This window comes from Typopeltis vanoorti, chromosome 25, assembly GCF_054136105.1.
Source record: "Typopeltis vanoorti isolate ZY-2024b chromosome 25, IOZ_Tvanoo_1.0, whole genome shotgun sequence".
NCBI classification, from domain to species: domain Eukaryota; kingdom Metazoa; phylum Arthropoda; class Arachnida; order Uropygi; family Thelyphonidae; genus Typopeltis; species Typopeltis vanoorti.
Genome location: NC_143573.1, coordinates 7,756,348 through 7,777,097, shown reverse-complemented (window position 1 = coordinate 7,777,097; position 20,750 = coordinate 7,756,348). Strand labels below are relative to the sequence as shown.

Here is a 20,750-nt window from a genome sequence, read left to right as displayed (position 1 = left end):
GAAGCCAAAAAAAAAAAAAAAATGAATGGCCCACAATCTGAAGCAATATGTGACAGAGGACAAGAGTTAAGAGTCTTAGATCTGGTTATATCATCAGAGGATGTGATTATAAATGAAGTGGCTAATCATCTATGGATTGGTGAGAGTGACGATGAAGTAATCATCTGGGTTGTAATCAGTCATATGAGAACCTCTGTGAAGAAGAGATATATGTGGAACTGCAAGACTGGAGAAAATCAAAGCTTGGAGACAACTGTGAATTATTATAACATGGAAAGAGGAGTTGAGTGGAAAGGAGACAGAAGCTACTTGGGCATTGATCAAGAGCTGTTTGACAGCAGCGGTGTCTGAGTGTATTCAGAAGGTGAAAATGATAAGAGTAATCATAATGGGGGACTTTAATTCTTCAAACATTGAATGGTAGCAGTTAAATCTAATGAGAAGAATGAAACTGAATTTATTGAGCTGTTGTGAGACACCTTTCTCAAGCAGCATGTGACAGAAGGAACTTCAGGTCAAAGAGTGTTAGATTTGATTATAGTGCCAGCAGGTGTTTCATATAAATACATAACTATTCAACCTCTGGTTGGTGACAGTGATCATGTGGTATTCACTTGGGAAGTGGCTAAGTTTATGAATTTTCCATTCAGAAAAGGTTACATGCTAGAACTACAAAGCAGGAAATTATGACCAACTGTGAGGAGTACACAGAGTTCAACACAATGACATTAGTTTCTGGATGAGAGGAATATTGACAGTGCGTGGGAAGCATTTAAAAAAAAATACTAAAATGATGCAGTATCAGAATGTGTCTAGAGAATTCAAAGAATAAATAGCGTAGGAGTCAAATGGATGTGCAGTCTTATCAAGCAAGAGATTCATAAGAAAAGGATGATGTGGAAGGAATACTGTGTGCATAAGGATGATGATGTCCATTATGAAAATTAACAAACTCTACTTTCCACACAACTGTTGTGCAGAAAGAAACTGTCTGAGTAGTAAAAGAAACTGACTCTGCAAGCTAAAGATAACCCCAAAGAATTCCATTAATATGCTGCAAATTAAAAGAAACAATGAATATGAAAGAATAACTCTAGCAGATGGTGTGAAGGTGACACAGTCAGAAGAGGTTGTTCAACTGAGTACCCATTTTGCTAAAAGCTATCAACCTGGTGTATGCAACATTGAGTTCACTGCTACCTCTTCACTGGATGAAGAAACTCAGGTGTATGAGGAGGAAGTATGAGAACTGTTGAGCAAACTGAATAAGAATTCAGCAATAGGGACTGATAGGATATCAACAAGGGTGCTAAAAGAGTGTTTAGCTTGAACTGGCCATTCCTTTAACCAGGCTATATAATTTAAGTCTCAGAATAAGGAAGATTCTGCATGAGTGGAAAGAATGTGTGGTAATCCCATTTCACAAGGATGGTGCAAAGACCGATGTATCCAACTATCGACAAATCAGTATCTCAGAAGTGGTGGTAGGGAAGATTTCGGAAAAGTTGATTAGGGCTTGCATTCAGAAATGGGTTGACAAAGACTCTATTTTACAATGAACAGCATGGGTTTACTAAGGGAAGGTCATGTTTTAGCAACTTTGTCACATACTATAATGCTACCATTGAGCTAGACAAGGAATGGATATTTTTATATGGATATGATACTTTTGGATTTTGCTAAGTCTTTTGACAGAAGACAGCATGGAAGACTTACATAAATTGGAAAATGTGGGTTTGGATTATAAAATATTAGTATGGATGAGAGGATGACTGACTGATAGATATCAAAAAGTTGTATATAGGGAATGTGAGTATACAAAATTTAAGGTAACCAGTGGTGTACCACAAGGATCAGCAAGGATTAGTCTATACATTAATGGCACATTGGGAAGGATTTGATGGGCAAAACAGCTATTTGCTGATGAAGCAAAGATAGGTAAGGTAATCAGGAATGTGACTGATATGCAGTATTTGCAGAATAGTTTGAATAGGCTGGAACTGTGGGCATGGAAAAATGAATATAAGTTCAATTTCAGTAAATGTAAACTCATGCACTTTGGCTTGATTATGCTATAAGTGGGATTATGCTAGAAGAATATGATCAGGCTACAGATCTTGGAGTGTTAGTAGACAGGAAGTTGAAGTTAAGGGGCCATGATTGCAAATACAACTCAAAAAATAATTGCAATGCTGAAACAAACTTTGACATGTAAAGATAAGGATGTCATTTTGCCTTTACTGGACCTTGATAAGACCTCACTTGGACTCTTGCATGCAGGTCTAGTTTCCTGGTTTCTGTTGGGATTCTGATACAGTGGAGAGAGTGCAAAGAAGAGTGCTAAAAATGATATCAGGGTTGTTGAATACCAATTATGAAGACAGATTGAGAATTTGTAGACTGCAGACACTAGCAAACAGAAGAAAGATGGGGGTGATATGATTGAGACTTACAAACTTCTGAAAAGGTCATACAGGATTTCAGTTGATTGAATTTTTTTATTTTATGGAGGGTGGGGAAAGTAAAAGAAGACATCCTTGGAACAGCATCTTTAGAGCAACAAATTATAATTGTTCTAATCCTCAACTAGGGAATTACAGAAACCATTTTAAATTTTAACTGAAAAGAAACTGTCATGTGGATTTCTGTAAACACCAGATAAAAAGAAGTTAATTCAGTGACATCTGGGCTAGGGTGATGTGTGATTGGAATGCATTGCATTGGATGTTGTGTATGCAAGCAGCATGAATGAATTCAAGAACAAGTATCACAGCTGGTGCATGTAGTATGTGACCTCCCTCGATAAGTCCCTGACTCCCTGGAGGTCATTCTTAATAATAATAATATTAATAATCTTATTTTTCTTAGATTCAGCACAAAACCAAATACTCAGGGGATTACTTTCCTTCCTTTTGGAGTTGGGCCCAGAAACTGTTTGGGAATGCGGTTTGCACAAATGGAAGCAAAAGCTGCACTGGCCAACATATTGCACAAATTTACTTTGATTCCAGGAGAGCACACAGAAAAGGTATATAAAAATATATAATTTTTATTTTTTATGAGCAATAATAACCATTTTTTTAGCACTGAATACAATTTTTATTCATTTTTTATTATTTTTTTTATATGTGGATCTCATTCACAAAAAAGTGAGTGAAAACCTATAGGTGGGCTAAGGATTATTTTTTCCAATTTAATTATATATACCGGGTGATTATAAAATAACGTCAAGTGTTTAGTGCCCTCTAGCGAGTAAGGTATTGGACGAAACACACCAATATTCGGTAGACGTACACAGTGGAACATGGGGATTCGATTTAATGAAAAAAAAAATAGTACCAAAAGTCGCCAATAGGGGGAATTTTTGGCACTGTTTACCGAGTAAAATGCATTAAATTGCATTATCACATTTCTTGTGAGCGATCATGCAATAAAAGGAAAGCCTGTGAGATCTCTTATCATTCGTAGACGACCTGCTTTTCGATGCCTCTTACCTTACGTGAGCGTGCTTTGTTAGTCAAACTCTATTATCAGCAGAACAATAATGCCAGTGCTTGTCTTTGTGATTTTCGGCATATGAAAAATTTACGAAAAGGACCGATTAGCGTAACAAACTTATGAAAACTGATTCGGCGATTTGAAACTACTAGAACTCTAGCAGTGCAGGTAGGCAGGGGACACAAACCAATCAATCACCAACAAGTTGAACAAGTTGCAACTGCTATTGTGGAACAGAAGATGACGAATGTGCAGGGTACCAGCATTGCACAAGCAATATCCCGGCAAATGGATGACGCATACACAACGGTGTGGAAAATCTTACATCAGATGTTGAAGTTTTACCCCTATAAAATCAGTCATGTTCAAGAATTGCGCCCTGGTGATGATGCGACCACATGAATCAACTTATCTTTGAGATTCTTAGCACGCATGGAAGTGGATGATGCATGGCCGTGGCAGATTTTATGGAGTGACGAAGCACACTTTTATTTGAACTGCAATATTAACACATGCAACTGTCACATTTGGAATGCAACTAATCTGCACATGTGTCTGCAGATGCCGATCCACTCGCCCAAAGTCACAATGTGGTGCGGATTTTCAGCATCTTTTATCATCGGTCCATACTTTTACGAGGAAAATCGCCAAAATGGACCAGTGACTTGTTCCGTCAATACTAACAAGTATGCCAATATGCTACGGAACTTTGTGGTTTCACAACTGCAGCAAAGAGGATGTCTCGATTCGACCATCCTCATGCAGGATGGTGCACCACCCCACATCGGACTTCAGGTACAGCATGCTTTGCGACAACATTTCTCTGACAGAAGAATCATTAGTCGTGCATTTCCCATGCCATGGCCACCGAGATCGCCTGATCTCAATCCTTGTGACTTTTGGCTGTAGGGATTTCTTAAAAGCATTGTGTATCAAGGACATGTACCCGATATTCCAACTTTGAAAGATCGAATAACATTGCACGAGAGACAAATCAATTCCGATATGTTGCGAGCCACTGTGGAAAATGTTGTGCACCATATGCAGTTCCTGGAACATCAGAATGGTGGTCATATTGAACTTCATTTGTAATTAACAGTAAACGTCATGAAATTGATGTGTGCTGTCTCTCATTTGCCATTTAGTCATTCATTAGTCACACCTACTAAAATTAACTTGGCAGCGCCAAAATTTCACCTGTTGGCGACTTTTGGTACTTTTTTTTTTGTTAAATCGAATCCTCATGTTCCACTGTGTACGTCTACCGAATATTTGGTGCGTTTCATCTAATACATTACTTGCTAGAGGGCTCTGAACATTTGACATTATTTTATAATCACCCGGTATGTGTGTGTGTATATATATATATATATATATATATATATGTTTATTAATTTAATTTAAATGACTTAACACCGAGATAATAAGGTTTAATGAGGACGCTACTAGTTTTGTTGGTAATTCAACTTCTTTAGGTGTCAAAGTACAAAGAAAAATACAAATTAATCCGACAGAAAGAAACATTACATAATAACAACAACAACAGATCTACTAAAAACTGTAGTACAGTTTAAATTGGAGTCCGTGCTACAGTTCCAACTGTATGTTTATGCGTGCTTGTGAAATCGCGAGAACGCCAGCACTGGACAGCAGAGCTATGCGAATCTGGCAAGCTGTAGCTAAGGCTTTATGTGGGTTGAATGAAGGATAATTTCTTGTGACTCAAGAATGCATCCTTCAATTTCATCATAACATTTGCTAATATTAGAAATTTGAGACCAGTCTATTTGATGTTGGCTGCCTTCATCAGAGTTTATAGAGAACAAGGCTTGCGAGAGCGCTGGCTCGGATTCTGTTATAGGAAATGTCTCTTTTGTGCTCTTCAACCTGGAGAAGGATAGATTTATCAGTCTGACCGTAGTGAGGTTTTCCACAATTACAAAAAAGCTTGTATACTCCTGGGAACTGAAGGTGGTGATGTTTTTCTTTAGGTTGACTAAGGATAGAACAGAGTTTAGGTAACATAGAGAAACATGTTTTAATGTAACTTTTTTAAAATTTTAACCAGTTTGGGGGAGAGGGAACTAATGAAAGGCAAGGAGATGTAAGCTCTGGGGGTAGTATAATCTTCGTTAGTTTGTTGATGAGTGAAAAAGAAGTTTCTCAATACTTTTTGAAGTAAAACCATTATTAAGAAAGGTCCTTTTGAGGAAATTAAGTTCATGTTGAAGCTCTACGTTATCTGATAATAAGGATCTGGTCTGATGTGCAAGGGTGGAAATAATGCCAAATTTCTGTGGAGGGTAGTGGTGAGAGGATGCATGTAGGTAGAGCACCTGGATAGTTTTATGTCTAAAAAAGGAAGACAATTGTTAACTTCTAGCTTATAGGTGAATTTGACCTTGTGATGCAAGTTATTTAGATGATCCAAAAAAAACTTTCAGGTTATCTAGGCCATATTTCCATATAAGAAAACATCATCGATATATCAGAGCCGGATTTTTTTAGGTTTTAGTGTGGCTGAACAAATTGCTTTTTCTTCTAAGTCTTTGAGAAATATATGAGCTAGCACCAGGGAAAGCAGACTACCCATAGCTAGTTCGGAGTTTTGTTTAAAGATCTTGTCCTCGAATCTAATGTAGCCTGAGTTGACACAGTGGGTAAGTTAGGTGAAGAACTTCTTTGATAATTTGCTCTTGAGAAGAAAGAGAACCTCCTGGGTTGAAACATTTGTGAAAAGCGACACTACGTCAAAGCTTGCCATCAAATCTGATTTGTTCAGTTTTAGGTCTTTGATCTTAAAAAAAAAAAATTGAGAAACTTCTTTTTCACAGTCGTCAACAAACTAATGAAGATTATACTATCGCAGAGCTTACATCCCCTTACCTTTCAATAATTCCCTCTCCCCCAAACTGGCTAAAATTTTTTAAAAAACTTCAACATTAAAACATGTTTCTCTATGTTACCTAAACTCCTTTCTATCTTTAGTCAACCTAAAGAAAAACATCACCATCTTCAGTTCCCAGGAGTATACAAGATTTTTTGTAATTGTGAAAACCTTACTACAGACAGACTCATAAATCTATCCTTCTCCAGGTTGAAGAACACAAAAGAGACATTTCCTATAACAGAATCTGAGCTAGCGCTCTCGCCAGCCACGTCTTGTTCTCTATAAAATCTAATGAAGGCCGCCAACATCAAATGGACTAGTCCCAAAATTCTAATATTCACAAATGTTATGATGAAATTGAAAGACATATTCTTGAGTTACAAGAAATTATCCTTGATTCAACCCACATGAATAGCAGCCTTAGCTACAGCTTGCCAGATTTGCATAGCTCTGCTGTCCAGTGCTGACAATTTCACATGCACACATTGAAATTCTCGCAATTTCACATGCACACATAAACATACAGTTGGAACTGTAGCACGAACTCCAATTTAAGCTGTACTACAGTTTTTAGTAGATCTATTATTATTATTATTATTATTATTATTAAACAAGACCTCATGGAGTCAAAGACTCATCTAGGAGGTCCTTTTATCTCACACACATCTCATCATACCGGGTCTTAAACACATTCAAACTCCTTGCAGACACCACACTCTCAGGCAAGGCATTCCAATCATTCACAACTCTGCACAAAAAAACCTGCCTCTCACTCCTCTACTCACACCCTCTTTATATAGTTTCCAGGGATGACCTCTGGTTCTCCCCTGATCTCCCACTATTCTGTGTAGAACTTCTCCACCATTGATCCTATAACAACCCCTTACCAACTTGTAGGTCTCTATCATATCTCCCCTCTTCCTTCTCTCCACTAGACTCTGCAAATTACATCTTTTCAATCTTTCCTCATACTCGACATTCCAGAGGTCAGAAACTACCTTAGTCAGTCGCCTTTGGACCATTTCCAACATCTCTTCATCCTTCTGAAAACCAGGTGACCAAATCTGGGCACAATAGTCCATGTGTGGCCTAATCAAAGCCTTATACAATGGAACAAGAATCTCCCTACTTCTACACGTCAGTGTCCTCCTCATTATTCCCAGAAGTCTTTGTGTTGTCTTCACAATTTTGGCAATGTGTCCCCTAAATTTTAGATCCTTATCCACTATCACTCCCAGATCTCTTATTTCCTCTACTTCCAACAATATATTCTCAACAAGCATAAATTCTGCATCCCATCTTTGTTTTCCAAATTTAAAACCTTACATTTTGCAACATTGAACTCACATCCCCATTTGCTTGCCCAATCACTCAATTTATTCAAGTCTTCTTGCAAGGCCACAACATCTTCACTACTCTTTATGGTTCATCCCAACTTTGCATCATCTGCAAACAACTGAATATCTCCATCCAAATCTTCGCCAATATCATTAATATACAAGTTAAATAGTAACGGCCCTAAAACAGATCCCTGAGGCACTCCACTAGTGACTTTCCTTTTCCTGGATATTGCACCCCCATACACAACTTGTTGATACCTATCAGATAGCCAGTATCCAATCCAATGCACTAATCTAATATCCAACCCCATCTGCTCTAGTTTGACTGTCAACTTTTCATGAGGTACTCTATCAAAAGCTTTTGCAAAATCCAAGTATATTACTGTGTATCCTTCTCCTCTGTCCAAGGAAGCAGTCACTTTATTGTAATAAGTAAGTAGATTACTAAAACACGACCTCCCTTTAGCAAATCCATGCTGTCCATCAAAGATTATACCATTGTTGTCAACCCAACTCTGGATCCTAGTTCTCACAAGCTTCTCCAACAACTTAACCACAACACCTGACACACAGATAGGCCTATAGTTTGATGCTTAAGTTCGATCACCTCCTTTATGAAGTGGCACAGTCTTGCCCTCCTTCCACTCTTTAGGGACTTGACCAAGTGCAAGACTCGTATTAAAAAAATATGTCAAGGCAGGTGTCAACTCTCTGGCACATTCCTTCAGAATACGTTGTGATATATTATCAAGTCCCACAGCCTTATTTACATCTAGTTTACTCAACTCCCCTCACACCTCTTGCTCACTTACAGTCAGTCTCTCCTCCCCATCATCAACTGCTCTTAATCTCTCCATGAAGTCGCATTCACAAGATTGAAAGATCTTTATGAACTGCTCATTAAGTATCTCCACCACACATTCTGCAACAGCTGTCTTTATACCATTTCCTCCAATCAATGTCATCCTTCCATAATCATTCTTTCTTTTGCTGGCTACATATCGAAAGAACTCCCTAGGATTCTTTTTAGCTTCATTAGCTAACTGCTGTTCATACCTCTCTTTAGCTACTCTCACCAACCAAGTCACTCTCCTTGCCTGGTCTTTGTAGAACACATGAAATTGGTTACTTCCACTTCTCTTATGCTGCCTCCACAATGCCCTTTTTCTCTGTATTGCATGCTTAATCTCTTTATTCATCCATCTCACACCTACCTTATTTAACCTTCTCACCCGTGGTATACATTTAGACATTGCATCCACTAAATATTTTTTGAAAATCCCCCAAGCTGCATTGATCTCTTTTCCAGCAAGCTGTCTCCTGAGCTCTTCATAATCACCCCCCTTGTAGTTACACATATACCCTTTTTTCACAGGGGTCCTTGCACTGCTGGCAACCACCCAAGTAATCACCTCATGGTCACTTTCACCAATTGGTGGATGATTTGATACCTCATTGATAATTACATCCTCCGATCAGATGACCAAATCCAAGACCCTTAATCCTCTTGTGCCCTCTGTTACATACTGTCTGAGGTAGTTATCTCTCAAAAACTAAAGAAACTCATTTTCTTTACTTCCAGTTGCTATCTCTTCATTCCAGTCTATATTGCCATAATTAAAATCACCCATAATGATCACCCTTTTCTTATTTGCTTGGCTTATTTGACTATACATTTCACTATCACCACCATCCACATTACCAGGTCTATAACAACATCCCACCAACTATTTGATTCTATTCACCTCTATCTCACACCATACTGCCTCAAAACCACTGGCCCCATTTCCCTCTTGCATCTCTATCTTGTATATACATAACTCTTTCTCTATCATCAATAGCACTCCCCCTCCCTTTTTACCCCTTCTATCCTCACGAAACACATCATACCTTTCCATCTCTATTCCTGTCAGGATGTCATCCTCATCTAACCATGTCTCACTTATTCCGACAATCTCTGTATGCACAGACGCAATTAGTGCAACCATTTCATCTGCCTTGTTTCTTATACTTCTAGCATTGGTATACAAACACAACAACTCATTTCTGGATCTACAGCTAGTTCCACTGATACTACTCACTCGATGTGATCTCTCCATGCTGGACTGGGGCTATTTCCCTTTCTGATTCTTCATTTTGAACCCTTTGCAATTCCATCTGTTTCCTTTTGATCCCTGATCATCCCATTACTTTCCTGCCTACACATGCTCTCACCTCCTCTTGGAGCATCCACCTTTCTCACGCTGTGTATCCCTGTCCACCTTGAGCCTCCCCGTTTCCCTGCTCCTCTTGCACACCCATTCTCTCATTTTCTATACTCATACCACTCACTTCCCCATTCATTTCCACTCCTTCAATCTCTCCTGTCTTACTCTCCTGCTCTTCCACATCACTCCCCTCTCGATCTGATTCATTCTCTCTATTCACTTCTCCACTTTCCAGCAGCAGTCTCTCCAAGCGACTCACACCATAACCACTCAAATGCAGTCCATCGCTCCCCTACAGCTCACTTCGTCCCTCAAACTCATTCCACACATTAACAAACTGTACTCCCATCTCCTCACACATTTCAGCCAGAATATCATTCATAATCCTTGCTCTCCGCCTCATTTCACCACAATCATACCTAGGCAACACACTGACCACCCTTCCTGTCACACTATTCTCCTTTATCTTTCCAAGCAGTCTCCTGACATTCATTTTGACATGCTCTTTGTTCTCTCTCAAATCATTTGTACCAATTAATACAATTAACTCTTTTGCTCGTTCCCGCCTCACATTCAATGCCTCAATCACTCTACTCATTTTACCGCCTGGAAAACATACCTTGTGCATTTTATCCTCTAGCACACCTTTAATAATGGAGTTGCCATACAACGCCACTCGCTCATCTTTTGTTAACTCTTTCATGCCATCATGATTTATTTTAATAGTTTTGACCTGAATTCTCTTAATTTCATTCCGCATCCATTTCATTTCTTGCTTCATCCAATCCAATTCACCTTCTGAACCTCGCGACACATTCGCTCTATCATTAAATCTTTCTAACTTTCTAACTCTCGACCCCCTCTTCTCACTTTCCCTCTCATTCATCCCCTTCTTTGTTTCTGTACTTTCGGTCCAACATACGTCCAACTTTCACTATCATTCCTCTCACTTTCACTCTCACATATCTTTCTTTGTTTCCGTACTTTCGGACTCACATGCGTCCAACTTTCGCTATCATTCTTCTCACTTTTACTGTCATTCACCTTTCTTTGGTTCAGTACTTTCGTTCCAACATGCGTCCAACTTTCGCCATCAGTCATTCTTTTTTCGCTATCATTCATTCTTTCGATTTTTTTTACTTGCGATTTCTGCATCACGCCATTTCTACTTTCATTCGTTCTCTCAATTTCGTTTCTTTCCGCCTCACTTTCGTCCCTTTTAACATCCATTACCGTTGTCAAATCGCTCTTTTTCTTTTTTCCTGATTTTTTAACATTTTTTCGCCTGTCTTCTCACCATCCTACTCTTTCAAACGTGCACTGTCGACACAATCGGTACCAGCACTTTCTGTCATCAACTTCATATTCGCATTCATCAATTCCTCGTTCAGGTCACATTTCGCACACACCCTTCTTCCATCCGCACTAAACATCCACAAATCATTTATGTAATCGAAGGAATACATATAACAGACCTCACACTTAACGAACCGACTGAAATCCAAATTAAAATCATGGAATGACAATGCCGCCGCCATTTTTTTTTTTTCTCTGCAGGTTACTAGGTCTAATATTAACGTTTTCGTAATTAGTTTAAGCAAGAAAAAAAACCCCACACAAATTATATCGGTAGCGTACAACGTTTACAGCCGCTCTTACTTAAACAATTACGCTTATATACTTTTGTTATATATATCTGTTGTTGTTATTATATAATGTTTCTTTCTCAGCTCAGCTAACGCCTTTTATTCCCTTATAAGGAGTATGTGAGGCCTTTATATCCTATCTAGCTTTTGTAGAATGAATGGGCAGTTCAGTCTCCACCAGTAGCCAATCAGATAGCTGGCCCATGTCTATTACTAATTATAGCAGCCACTGATGAAGAGGCTGGCAAACAAGTGCTGCCATCTCTTGATACCTAACCCTAGCATGATATGTCACTGTCTGAAATAATGTGGGTACTGCGGTCGATTTTCTTGAGTTTACGGGATGAAAAACCCGAGTTTCCGGGAGGAAAAACTTGCTTGTCCATGCCAGAGATCAACTAACTCGGGAACCGGTCGAAGAAAGGCTTAGAAAAAGTTCCTCCAGTCGGCGACTAGATCTCGGTGTTAAGTCATTTAAATTAAATTATTAAACCGAGTAAATCTGCATACGAATATATATATATATATATATATTTTTTTTTTTTTTTTTTTTTTTGTATTTATTTTTCACATAGTTCAGAAATCCTGCTTGATTTCTTCTCTTTTCCTGGTTTATAGTATTGTCACATGTTAATACTTTCTGAATTACTGTTATATAATACTGCTACTATTTCTATTACTACTACTACTACTACTGATGATGATGATAATAATATTTTCTTGTGTGAAAGACTGATATTCAAACTGAATTTTTTTTTAATGTAATATTTCAGGATCCTATATCAATAACCAATAGAGCTGTAACTTTGAGTCCAACTTATGGTGTACCTATAAAAGCTGTCCTTAGAGAAAAAGAAACAAATTAGCTAATACAGCATAGCACTCATTCAAATTATTGTGGATATTTAAAAGAATGGAAATGTTCTGTAGTGATGTTTTTTAAATTTATGGAAGCAACTAATAGTTTCAAGGATTAAACATAATTGTGTAATGCAGAGTTTTATTGTCTTTATGAACTTTTATTTTTTTCTACTTTTATATATTTAATTCTTATTTAAAAAGAAAAATGTTTCACTAATTAATATAGATCAAACAACTTCTGATGCAAAATAGTGCTTACATTATTATCTTGATAAAAATATTTCAAAAAAAAAAAAAAAAAAAGGGACCCCTCAGCTTATCTAATGAATAGAAAATGTGGTTACATCTGAATGTATATAATGCCAATTCACTTAACTGAGGATAAAATTAATTGAATGTACATTTGCATAGAACTGTTCCAGGATCAGACAATGTGTGAGAGCTTTATTTCAAGAGCTTATTTCAATTTCATTCAAGATCTTTATTATTTGTAGCTTGGTAAATTAAGAGCTCACTGTAATTTGCACCTGAAGTTACATTGTGGCTAAATGAAAAGCTTAGGTCTTTGTTATTATTTATAGAATTATTTCATGATATAAAAAATAACACAGGAACAAAATAAATAATTTATTAAGTTGCTAATATTTCACTGGATTTTCAAACAGCATCTTTAGAGCAACAAATTATAATTGTTCTAACCCTCAACTAGGAAATTACAGAAAACATTTCAAATTTTAACTGAAAAGAAACTGCCGTGTGGTTTTCTATAAACACCAGATAAAAAGAAGTTAATTCAGTGATGTCTGGCCTAGGTATAATGTTAGAATAACTATCTTCCAAATCATTGGCAAATTAATGTGTCCATACTTATTGAGGTTAGGAGGTTGTCCCATAGCTAATACTGATTTTATAAATAGTGTCTAGTTTCCCAAACCTATAGTGACTTCTATGCAACAACACAGCTGTCTTCTTCCATTTAATCCTATGTGATGGGTATCTGGAGCATGGACTGCTTCTCTTGATTTACCAAACGAATGATAATTCGTTTCAGAATGGAATTCTGAAATTCAAACTGAAGTGTATAAAGATTTGGAACTTTATACACTTCAGTTTGTGTATATATATATATATATATATATACACATGATTGTTGCTACTGTACTTATGAGGGTTTGAAAGTAGCATGGAGATTATGTGTATAAAGGACTTGAGATATATTTCCAGATGTATTGCAGAAATAAGGTATGGAAATAGTTTTGTGTGGAATCTTGTGTATCTGGTATGGCAGGGATGTGGGGGAAGCATTCAGTATGTGTCCATTTTACAAGGGTTGCAATGATTAGCTAAAAAAGCATGATCAAGATAACTGATTCTGTAGCAAGAGTTGTGTAATTAGAACCCACCCACACACAAAGCTAGCATTGGCATTTTGAGGATGCTGTAATGTTCGAATGGATGAAGGTATGATGTATGTTTATTTAAGTACCTTCCAATTTAATTAGAATTTCTATAAACAGAAAAGGATAATGAACCAAAGATATGTACCTGCTATGTTTAGGAAGGGAAAGCAGCTGTTTGTTTCTTTTTGCCATTGTGAAATGTATTTTTTAGATGTTGGATATTTAAATGGTAAAATAAAGAATCCACTAACAAGTAGGAATGGGAAGATTATTATTCCTCTTTGTAAGGCTTTAATAAGGCCGCACCTAGATTACTGCACATGCAGATTTGGCCACCTAGATTCCTTGGGGAATGAGGAGATTGTGAAGAAAATCCTGATATGAATGACTAAGATTATGACAGGTCTATGAAATGTTCCTTATCAGGACAGATTTAAGGTGTGTGGGTTACAAGAGCTACTTCACAGGCAGGAAAGAAGAGATATGATAGAAACATATGTTATTAAAGGAGTTTTATAAGATTAATGCAGAAGATTCCTTTTAATACATTGCAAGAAGTGAGAAAAACTGAAGGTCACCAGTGGAAATTGTGCTTGGGGAGTAGTGAATGGGTGGAATGGGTTACCAAAGAGATTGTTAGCGCTTTGTTAGTAAATGTTAGTGTTAAAGATTTTAAGGTTCAGTATGACAAATATGTTGTCAGTTGAGTGAACCTCCCATGATGAGTCTGCTGACTCAATGGACAGCGTGGTGATGATAATAATAATAAGTTTAAGAAGAGAAGAGTACTGTATGAATAATGGTTGGGACTCTCATAGTAAATCTTTTGACTTTATGGAGATGCCTGAGGGGAAAAAAACAATATCTCTCTAATGTGTCTAGTTCATGAGTTCTGATAGTTAAATTAAAATACAATCTACATTTCATAGCCAGACTGTTGCTTTGTGTGTAGTGGTGTTGAGTGCTTGGTTTGCTCCATCCATTGCCGGCCTGGTTGGCTGAGTGGTTAGCGTATCTGCTCTCTAGCCAAAAGGCTGCCGTGGGCATGGATGTTTGTTTGTGAAAATACTAGTGGTGGTGGTCGGCAGTAGATGGCGTTGGTGTAGATGATGAAGATAGTTGCAGCTGGTGGGGAAGGAGAGTTGTAGAGTAGGTACCCTCCCTCAATGAGTCTTTGGACTCCCTGGAGGTGTTATATAATAATAATATATTCATTGGACATTATCAGATACCATATGGTCACTCTGTTGCTCAGGATGTGTCACACCAGCCCTTGACAGGTGGTCTTCTTGTATGCTTTTTTAGGAAGTTTCAACTCTCTGCTATTGAAATGCTGTTCAGGATATCATTTTGTAACACCACATCTCAAATCAGCTATTCTTTTCCTATCAGAATTCTTTAGGTTCCAAGTCTCACATCCATAAGTCGCTGTTGGAAAAAAACAGCTACATCCAGAATCCTCAACTTTTTTCCTTTGGGGATAGATCCATCCTTCTAGATTTTAGACAGGTCTCTGACTGTTTTTTAGCCATTCCTGATATTTTTTTGTCAACTTCTGAACAGCAATTCTTATTGATTCCAGGTACTCGAACTTGCTGGCTTCCTAATTTCTTAGATACACTTATTTCTCAGGAGCTTCCCTGTCTGCATTTCCTTTGAGAGTTAATCTTTGTCTTGGTAAGATTCAACTGAAGTCCTATGTTCTTACTGATCTCATTAAGTTTGTCAAGGATTCATCCTAGTTTTTCCTTGTCATTACAAAAGAGTACTATATCATCATCATTATACCTCAGATTATTGTTCAATCTGCTACTTATCCTAATTCCTGTCTTCCTCATCCAATGCTGCATGCATGATGTTCTCAGCATAGATATTAAACAGATGAAGAGAATAAGCATCTTTGCCGACCTGAAGCCAATCACCTGTTCTTACCATAGCTCCTTGCTTATTGTACGTTACCTATCAACCTAATAATATGTTCAGGAAAACCAATTATTTTCATTACTTTCCACAGATTCACATGCTGGATAGTCAAAAGCTTTGAGTAGTCTATGAATCACAATTGTTATAGGGAGTCTAAATTATTATTATTATGATTCAGGACCTTTATGGCATCACAATACTCATCGTGGGAGGCCCACCCTAGAAATCAGTCTATCATACCACTCCTTAAACTCATTCAAGGAGTGGTATGATGGATAATCTGTTCGAACTCTGACCACTCTATCAGGCAATGCATTCTACAGTTTCAACCACCCTCCATGCAAAGAAACCACTCCTCACCTTCTTGCTCACAACTTCCTTTCGTAACTTCCAGAGATGGTCCCTTGTCTCGCTATTTCCCCCTCTTCTACCAAACAAAAGAACTTTTCAGTGTCAACTCTGTAACTACCTCTCAACAGTTTAAGTGTCTCAATCATATCACCTCTCCTTCTGTCTACAAAACTTTGCAGTCCAGATTCCCTCAGGCTGTTCTCATAACTAACATTGTACAGTCCTGATATCATCTTCATAATCTGCCTTCCAAAGTTAAATTATTCTCTTCAAATCCTGGGTACCAAATTTCAGCATAAGAGTCCATAAGTGAATCCATTGTATAAAGTCTGATCAGGACTTTATACAATGGAATGACAACTGTTTTATCTCTGCTGATCAGTGTCCTCAGTATTGCAGCAATCTTCTGGTTTCCTGAATGTTTCTTACCTGCAGGGTAGTGAATGGGTTACCATAGAGATTGTGAGTCTATCAGTTATCATCCCAAGATCCCTTGTCTCCTTCCACTTCTTCTAGTGCAGTTCCTCCAACAGAGTATGCAGCCTCTCATCAATGTAGCCCAAATTTCAAGACTTGATATTTAGCTGAATTAAACTGATACTCCCATTCATTTGCCCATCTGTCCAGTTTATTCAAATCCTCTTGAAGGACTACTGGATCTGCACTATTAGTAATAACTCTGACAAGCTTCTAATCTTCTGGAAACAACAACAACAAAATATCACCCTGCAATCCATTGACAATGTCATTGATATACAGGTTAAGCAATACAGTTCCAGTACTGAGACCTGTGGAACTCCCACTTGTAACCTTCTGCTTCCTTGATACTGATACATACACAACACTCTGATACCTATCAGACAGCCAATCCAGTTCACTAACCTGATATCTAAACTTATATGCATGCTGTAACAAATATCAGCTTGTCATGTGACACTTTGTTAAATGGCTTTGTAAAATCAAAAAAAAAAAAAAAAGGCAGAATACACCTTCCCCTCATCAACTGCTCTTGTCACTTTATTATAAAAGGCAATCAGATTACTAATACAAGAACACCCCTTAACAGATCCATGCTAACTCTCACAGATAACATTATCCTCATATGGCCAATGCCAGAAATGACCACTGTCCTTATGCAATGGGACAATGGTCATTGCTGGCATTGGCCACTGTCCCATTCCTTGGGGGCCTTTTCTGTGGCCTGACTTTCATTAAAAAGTCAAATCAACTGAGCTATCAGTTCTTTAGCACATTCTCCCGAACCACATTGTGAAATCCCATCCAATCCCATTCATCTATTGTCATCTGAAGTACTCAGTATTTGAAACACACTCTCTTCTTGCACTTCTAAACCTTGACCCTGCCCCATCCCGTCAATATTAAAATTTGCTTCTACAGGATGAAATACTCCAATAGAATTTTCATTGAACAGCTCCACTGTTATTATTATTTCGGACAACTCCAAGGAGTCGACAGACTCATTGAGGGAGGCCCTAACATCATGTCAAGAACAACTATTCGACATTCACACTGTATCTATTATACCTCGCCTTGAACTCATTCACAGTCATAGCACCCACAACAGACTCTGGCAGCTTATTCCACTCATTCACCACTCTCCAAGTAAAAAACCTATCTTTAACACCCTTGCTAACCACATTATTGCCCAGCTTTTCTGTATGGTCCCTAGTCCTCCCACAACCAGTCCTATTCTCAAAAATATCTTCTGAATTAATCTTATAGAAACCCTTCAGTAATTTGAATGTCTCAATCATATCACCCCTTTTCTGCCTATCAACCAATTTTTGCAGCCCACAAATCTTCAACCTGTTCTCATAAGGTTCATTCATTCCATAGTCCTGCTATCATCTTGGTCACTCGTCTCTGGATCTTCTCCACCCCATCAAGAAGAAACCCTGGCACCCATATCTGGTCACAGTAGTCTAGATGGGGTCTTATCAAGGCTCAATACAGAGGAAAAATAACTTGTTTGTCTCTGCTTGTTAAAGTATTTTTTAGCAACCAAGTGATTTGATGAGCTAATTTAGCCACTTTTGCGATGTGCCCCCTAAACTTCAGCTCCTTATCCACCAACACTCCCAAATCCCTGGCCTCATCAATCTCCTGGAGTACGGTTCCACCAATATGATATACTGCTGCTAATCTTTTCACCCCAAAATGCATTACCTTACACTTTGCCACATTAAATCGACATCCATTTTCCTTAGCCCAGTCCTCCCAACTATCCAAATCATCTTGCAAAATTTTGACATCCTGTGCACTCACTATTGCTCTACCCAACTTTGCATCACCAGCAAACAAGTGAACACTTCCTCTCAGATCCTTTCCTATATCATTGATGAACAAATTGAAAAGTAGTGGTCCAAGAACAAAACCCTGCGGTACACCACTAGTCACAAGCCATCTTTTGGACTCTACTCCTGAATCAACCACTCTCTGATATTTCTCCATCAACCACTGTCCTATCCATCTCACCAACCCTATATCCATCCCCATATGCTGCAGTTTACTGATTAGAATTCCATGTGGTATCCTGTCAAAGGTCTTAGCAAGGTCCAGTAGAATCACTGTAAACCCATTACCCTTATCCAGTTCAGCTGTCACTGTGTTATAAAACGTGAGCAAGTTACTGAGGCATGATAGACCCTTCAGAAAACCATATTGTCCCTCATATAGTATCCCATTTTCATCTATCCAATTCTGTATTTTTCTCTTGACTAGTTTCTCCAAGACCTTGACAACGATTCCTGATATGCTATACAACAGCAGTCTTGGAACTTCCTTTATGCAGTGGAACTATTTTCCCCTCTTTCCATCCCCTTGGGACTAACCCAGACCCGAGACTCAAATTAAACAAAATGGTCAAGGGCACTGATAATTCTTTAGCTGCTTCACGTACGACATGAGCTGGCATCCAATCCCACAGATATATTGACATTGAGGTTTTGTAATAGATTACTCACCTCCGCTTCATTCGCCACAATTCCCGTATAATCTATTGGTTCATTCATTCCTGCAATGTCACCACCTGGATGATATTTTCTTGCAAGTGCTCGCTCAGTAATTCAACTATATCAACTGATTCAGTTACCTCCCTACCATGGGCATTCTTTAAAATCATTCTGCCATATACATTTTATCTTTTACTTACAACATATCGAAAAAACTGTTTGGAATTCTCTTTAGCCTGCATGGCTAATGTTCTTTCATAATCCGTTTTTGCTTTTCTTACCACACTCGTTACCCTTCTGACCTGCACTTTATACTGTTCATGTGCCTGCCGATCACCTTTCTCCTTAAATTCCCTCCATAGTTGTTTCTTTTTTTGCAGCTCAAGCTTAATGGTGTTATTTATCCATTTAACCCTTACGTGATTTATTATTCTTACTCTAGGTATACAGTCGGCATTGCCTCATGCAAACACTTCCTAACCGCCTCCCATGCACTATCAACATCTAGCCCTCACAGTTTTACATACCATGGCACTGAACCAATCAAACTCCTAAGCTTGTCATACTTACCAGCCTGATAATTCCACATGTACCCTGTCTTAATTGTAAATTCCACATCTTTAGACACTTCCCAAGTCAAGACCTTATAATCACTATCACCAATTGGTGGCAACGTGGTCATATTCGTTGTCAAATTCTCAGATGCAACGTGGTCAAATTCTCAGATGGAATTGCTAGTTCAAGCACTCTCTGAACCTTAGTATTTTCCATTACATGCTGTCGCAGATAGTTATCCCTTAATAATCGCATAAAATCCAATTCCTTCCTCCCATGTGTCCTCTCCTCCTTCCAATCAGTGTTACCATAATTGAAATCACCCATAATAATTACCCTCCTTCCACTCATTTCTTCTATTTGCTTATGCATACTATCTCCACCATCTATTCCATCACCTGGTCTATAGCAGCACCCAACTGTATATTTTGTTCTGCTAGTTTCAAACTCACACCAAATAGCTTCAAATGTGCTATTTTCCTCTATCTAGCTGATGAGGCTGTACCTCATCAGCTATCATCAATAACACTTCTCTCCCCATTTTATTCTCCCTGTCACTCCTCAACAACACACCATACCCCTCACATTCAATCCCACTAGCTATATCATCTTCTGTCAGCCATGTTTCACTAATGCCAATAACCTGTAGCCTGGAAGTGCCAACCAAGGCCAAAAATTCTTCCTTCTTGTTCCTAATACTTGTGGCATTAGTATACATGAATTGCACAAGCCCATTTGTCCCATCCCTATTTTGATGCCTTATACTAACTATCCCATTCTGATTCGTAGTCTTTCGTACTCGCTTGGGCATATTACACACATTCATACACTCAACTGTCTCCCTAAAGTTTGTATATCTACTTCCTCCCCCTTTAATAATTCTAGTTTCCCTGATTCTGCACATCCACTTCCACTACATTCAGCAACACCTTTTCAAGTCTCCATAAACCAAATCCATTCAAATGTAAACCATCCATCTTATATAAATCGTTTCGCCCATCGAATTCACTCCACACATCCACAAATTCCACACCACTCGTCCTGCATAATTCACGAATAAAGTCATTTGCAATTATGGCCCTCCTTCTATACTCTTCACTGTCATAC

The 20,750-nt window shown here is 38.2% G+C and overlaps 1 protein-coding gene across 1 annotated transcript in view; it reads left to right on the top strand.

Moving 5' to 3' along the window:
- The window catches only part of LOC150092516 (cytochrome P450 3A19-like), a 268,491-nt gene extending 255,915 nt beyond the window's left edge, over positions 1–12,576 (top strand). The window contains exons 5-6 of the mRNA XM_090414568.1: positions 2,869–3,028; positions 12,355–12,576. Of these exons, the coding sequence (XP_090270694.1) occupies positions 2,869–3,028; positions 12,355–12,447 (253 nt within the window). The 3' untranslated portion in view covers positions 12,448–12,576. The remainder of the gene's footprint in view (positions 1–2,868; positions 3,029–12,354) is intronic.
- Positions 12,577–20,750: the final 8,174 nt, after the last annotated feature.